Consider the following 6,159-nt stretch of genomic DNA (forward strand, 5'->3'; position numbering starts at 1 on the left):
AGATAAAACAGTTTTTTCTTAAGAAATGTTTGATAACTATCTGGACATTATAAAGATTTCTCATGTGAAATTTGAAAATTTTCTGATGCATTAAAGTATTTTTAATCTTAAAATGAATATTACTTTGCATGATAGATAGGCAACATGTGAAAAGAAAAAAAGGTATGAGAATAACATTGCTTTACAAGCCTTACGACTTAATAAAAAATGATATTTTGTGTATGAAAGCATTGTAATGTTTACTGATAATCTGCCAAATTTCATTAACATTCGCTTACTGATTTAAAAGTTATAGCATGAAAACCATAACAAGCATACAATGGTTAAGAGGTCGGTCCCAGGGACTGAGCCCATGCTGAAAAGAGTTAATGGACAAATCTTTATTTTATTTTGTTAAAAATACTTCACTAAAAAACATGATTTTTTGTACGTGAAAGACACGTGAAAGACCTACAACATTAAACTGAAAGACTGCCAAGTTCAGTTAAGATATACACACTATAATGAAAGTTAGAAGTATTAAATCTATGAAGACTTTAAACGAGCACAAAGAGGTCATGTGGATGGTCAAATTGACTGAGCCCGTGTTGAGGGAGTTAACTAATTTTCCTCAAAATTAATAACAAATAAATACTTAAGTTTTGGTAATTTTGTAATTTTTGAAAACTCAAAACTCAAGGAGAGCATTAAAAATACCCACTTCCTTTTATATTATGCTGATATATACATTATTTAAACATCAGAAATATGTCTTGCTCAAACAGTGTTTCAGCATGGCCAAACAGGAAAGAATTAACATTTTATCAAATATTGATGTTATGAAAAAGTAAAACTACATCCGAGTAAAAGAAATTAATCTACATATATAAAATATGTACAGTCATTAAGAACACTTACAATTAGGAAGAGAAATGTAGATCCTTTTTTCCAACCGTCTTCTCAATGCTTCATCAATGTCCCATGGAAAGTTAGTTGCTGCTAGCACCATTACAACCTTGCTTGGATCTTCATTGTTGGTGATGCCTGAAGGTATTGCAGAATGATTAAACTTATTATTTATTGATAAAAATCTAATAATTTTTACAATTCTCATCATACACTACTACGTATTCTGAGTTATAAATATATTTAAATAAACAACAATCACTTTTCAGGCAGATTTATAAAAAATATTTGATAGAGACATTGTACACAAATATAATCAATGCAAGTATACATTTTTATAGCAATAGTAAAATCAAAATAATAATAAAAAAAAGTAATTTGATCTATGGTTCAGCTGACAAATCATGTGAAATGTACAACAAGAGAACAAATAAAATATATAATGAAAGTATATATCATAGTAAGCAAAAACCACAGGTTTTATATAAAATAAAGCTCTTTAGCCTAAAAATCGGTTGATGGCAACTTCAACCATCATTAAGCCTCCATTAGTTACATTGGGTGTTTTCGAACCCCATGTATGTTTGTTAATATTGTCACCAAGATATGGTAGCATTGAGGCAGTTGTTGTTCACAGTACCTTCCCCAAATCCCTGATAGAGTGCACACCTAGTACCTCCCATTTCTACCTTATCCAGACTGAGAACAACATGTGTTTTGTTCTTGCTCCTGCACGCAAACACCTGATGGTACTAAATCAAAATGCATTTCTGGGAAAGTCTATATCTTTATTATTCATGATTCAATTGGTGTTTATAAAGTTAATTTATACCAAATATGAAGGAAGTTCTGCCACAGCAAAGTTGTTTTATGAAATTTCAAGTTATGTTTTTTTTTTTATATTAAGGTTGGACAGTGATACTGAAAGTGAGAAGATTAGGCATTTTCATTGATTGTAGTTAAAAAACTACATATTTACTTAACTTTTGTAATGATGTTTTTGTTTATTAAATAAAGTATGAGTGATTTTTTTGTAATAATTTCATTATTTCTTTAATAGCACTACAAATACTTTAAAAATTAAGCAAAATGTTATGGAATCGGTCACAAGATACTTAACTTACAAACGTTTTAGTTATAATAATAAATCATATTTATTATCCATTTTTTTCTGGGTGGGGTGCAATCCAACCCCTTGGTACTAATGTTGTCCAGAAAACCAAAAAGTACCAAATGTAGGGGTTAAGAAAATATTACAGTTGAAAACTATAATAAGTAAACTAAAGGAAATAAAGTCACATATAAATACTCACAGTTCTGAAAGCTTCACACCTTCATGTAAATAATGTTGAACAAGGTTACAATACATAATAAATGTGCTCTATTTTTAAAAACTTGTTATTATTCATGAAAACTTTTATTTTGAAAAACTTAAGTAATCTAGCACAATATCTAATGTCTATAATACAATGAAAACAGCACTGTTATCTGAAACATAAATAGGATAATATTTAATGAATTTAAAATAATGGAATGAAGGAACATTTTTTTTTCAAATGTATATGAATATTACTAATCATCAATGCAAGCTGTTTTGACTTTAACGTAAACACACAGAAATATGCAAGCTATTTGCATGTGACTTTTGAAGTACATTAGTCTTACCATCCATTTGAATGAGCAACTCCGACTTAACTCGTCGACTTGCCTCGTGTTCAGAATCTGTCCCTCTTCGGGAACACAGTGAATCAATTTCATCAACAAAGATTGTGCTGGGAGCATAGAAACGAGCCTAAATATTTAAAAAATAAAAATTTATAAGTCCACAAGAAAAATGTTTCAAGTCTGATAAATTCTTAGACACAACTCGCTACCCAGAATTAAAAATTATGAGTTATATATCATACTATTTACTATACAGGTTTTAACTCCTAGAAAATTCTTAGTGCACACTTAAAGACTGTATAAAAATATTTATTCAATAAGCAGCACTTTAAACTTTTTTTATACCATTTTGCTTTTCCACTATTTTCTGCTCTGTTTTATATCAGTCTCAAGATACTAAAAAGTAGACAATATTTTTCAAAATAACATTGTTTGAAATACATACAAGTTTCAAAGTGGCTCTCACCACAAGTTTTAGAAGTCATAAACACTATTTCACAACAACAGTAGTTACAAATGTTTGGGTTTTCTTTTTTAAATTATTTAATTTAGCAATAACTTCATGAATCTACACAGATTTCTAAGAAGCTGAACCAGTACTTTTTATTTTTTGGTCAGCAATTTCATAGGGAGAATGAAATGTGGCATCACTTAATCAGATTTCCACACGTTACTGTCTTGAAGTGCAGCTGTGTAGAGCTTGTTTCAACTTTATGATCGTGTGCTGTTTGTCTTGCCATTACCACCTTCTGTTATACAAGATTATGGCTTGATAACATTCTTACTGAAGACACAGCAATGGTAGTTTGCAGAAGGAAATACTAAAAAATTACGTCAGGAGAAATGCACTAATAAAAAGATTTTTCTTTATAAAACTTAAATGAAATTATTACATTTTATTTAGAGCTAATCACAAATTCTTGCTCATAAATATATAAATTAGTAGAGCATTATGTATATGATTCTAGTTTATATCTATCAAAACATTTCAGAAGTTATTTATAATTAATTATATTTTTTTAATAATATTTTCAGTAAAAATGCATGTAAAAAAGCTGCTTACCATTTCAAACAGAAGACGTACTAGCTTTTCTGATTCCCCTCTGTATTTGGAAGTCAAGGTTGAAGAAGAAACATTGAAGAAAGTAGTTCCACATTCTGTGGCTACAGCTTTAGCTAACATAGTTTTTCCTGTTCCTGGTGGACCCACCATCAGAACTCCCTGGCAAATCCAGAAAAAGTATAAACTTTTTGTTTTTTATTTGTTTGTTTGTTGTTAAGTACAAGACTACACAATAGGCTATTTTTGCTCTGCATGTTGTTGTTATCAAAACCCGATTATCAGTATTGTAAGACTTCAGACTTACAACTGAGCCACTGAGGGGCTTTTTGTCTTTTAAACTGAAAATCACATACAATTGAATGTCACCTACTTAATTATGCGAGTTTTATCAAATATGACAAGAATAAACCAAGTACATACATTTATATACTGCCATTATTTTCAGCACTAACATTGCTTTTTAAAAGTTATCCTAGAATTGTTTATGAATACTATAGGAATATATCTATATTTATCTCTGGATGGTGGTTCCTTATCTGTTTCATCCAGTTAAAAAAACAAATTATTAGATTTTACAATATTGAAACTAGAATATTGCAACGGCATACAATTCTAAAAAAAATTGTATTTATTGAATTACTAGATGTTACATCTAAATAAATTAAAATTGAGAACTTTATTAAAAAACATCCTAATGGATGTTATGAAAATTGGCCTTCAAATAAAAGAAACAAAATGGTTGGAGCAAGTGGATTTGAAAGATTGGTTGTCCCAAGAAACAATCAGCTTTTAAAAAGAACTGTAAAGGGGAGGAGATCAGCTTCAACATGGGGTGAACAACTTGCTACTCATTTGTAATGAAAATTTTAACATAAACAAGTTCTCAAGGAATGACACATAAAAAGGTTGAACACATCAAATTTAAAAATACTTCCCAGGTAGTTAGAGACTTGGGAATATTGAAATATTGTCTGTCAATTGTTTTATTGTTGCTAACAGTGGATTTTTGTTATAGTATTTCTTGCTTATTTGTTGTCAAGCACAAATCTACACAAAGGGATAACTGTAGTGTTATAAGCCCTCACAATTACAGCTGAGACAAATGGGGCTATTTTCTACTGAAAGCTACATATATATATTTTTCTACTCTAAGAAGTCATGTAATAGTAATTAGCAATTGTGAACAGGGTGGTTTATAGTACATTAGAAAATTAAGTTCAAGAGTAAGTAAGTAATTAATTACTAATTGTGCAGGTATTGTGGGTTTCTGACTGGGTTACACAATAACTTTAGTGGGTAATAAAATTTAACAAAACAAAATCACTAAGATATATATGTTAATGATTATAAAAGAAGTTAAAATTGTTTGGATATTAGATATTTATTTTTTCAATCAATAGTAAATAAATAAATTTTGTTTTGATTTTTTTTCGCTTACAGGTAATAAAATAATCATACAATTTACACACATTTTACACTAAATCAGTTTTGACAAAAAAAATATTTATATCTGGTGACTTCAGTAGGAAAAGCAAAATTACGAAGGAAAAAATCAAAACAAAATATTTTGGTAACAAACTAGAAATCTTAAATTTTTGAAAAATAAATCAAGTGACAGTTTAGATCATTAGTTAATAATATGAGGAAAACATTTATCCTGTTTAAATAATTTCACAATCTCAGGGTTGCAGATATCACACTAAAAGTTATGATTTTCCTAAACTGAAAATGTATTTCCAAACATACTTACTTTCACTGACACTAATAGCTATTTCTCTATCTTCATCTTTGCCATCTAACATTGTGTTCACTTGCTCCAGTCTTTATATACTCCACTTAACTGTCCTCGGCAATATCTAATTTACAAAATTTTACGCCAGCCCACACATGCCCTCTATGCAGGTACTGTATATAAGCACTGTATGTAGACAATAAAATCATTTGTTCAAGATTTACCACATTTCGGTCACTAACACTGGCTCTTAGTAGGGAGGAAGGGGGGGGGGGAAGAGTGTCAGCTGACACTATTAGCTAGAATCCTATATTGAGAAGGTTTAGGGGCCGGTGAGGACAAAGATCATGCAGAAAGCATCTGCAGAGAACAAATATGTACCACAAGAAGTAGTATTGAAGTGGGGAACACCGCACTACATCCAGAACAGGTATGCTCTTCACCCAGAAGAATAGAAAATTGAAAAGGGTGGAATATAATACAAGTATGATGGTCCAGCCCTGACCAAACAGCCGAGGTTCCACAACTCAGGTTGAATTTTAGGGGTCATGGTACCCATATCCTACGTTGGTGGCCAGGACAGTTGGACCACAGATATATATATATCTTTGTGACAGGATTCCTACCAGTAATCACAGAATGATGCATGTCGAACCACTGGATTTATGAAAGAAAGAAAGCAACACCTAAATGGAAAATCCTTCTGTTCAGCCTGAAGAAGTCCAAAAGGCAACATCCCAGGTCTGGACTGATGGGATCATACTCCACCAAAGTCCAGAACTCATCCAGTCTGGATTTACAAACAGTTGTCTTT

The 6,159-nt window shown here is 30.7% G+C and overlaps 1 protein-coding gene across 6 annotated transcripts in view; it reads right to left on the minus strand.

Annotated features, from left to right (window-relative positions):
- The window catches only part of LOC106478092 (katanin p60 ATPase-containing subunit A-like 1), a 27,498-nt gene that overhangs the window by 9,014 nt on the left and 12,325 nt on the right, over window positions 1–6,159 (minus strand). For all 6 annotated transcript variants that reach the window (XM_022381616.1, XM_013938605.2, XM_013938607.2 and 3 more), the window contains 3 exons: window positions 3,614–3,772; window positions 2,551–2,677; window positions 898–1,023 (listed from right to left, as the gene is read on the minus strand). In XM_022381616.1, the coding sequence (XP_022237324.1) occupies window positions 898–1,023; window positions 2,551–2,677; window positions 3,614–3,772 (412 nt within the window). The remainder of the gene's footprint in view (window positions 1–897; window positions 1,024–2,550; window positions 2,678–3,613; window positions 3,773–6,159) is intronic.

Source organism: Limulus polyphemus, unplaced genomic scaffold, assembly GCF_000517525.1.
Source record: "Limulus polyphemus unplaced genomic scaffold, Limulus_polyphemus-2.1.2 Scaffold179, whole genome shotgun sequence".
Taxonomy (NCBI): Eukaryota; Metazoa; Arthropoda; class Merostomata; order Xiphosura; family Limulidae; genus Limulus; species Limulus polyphemus.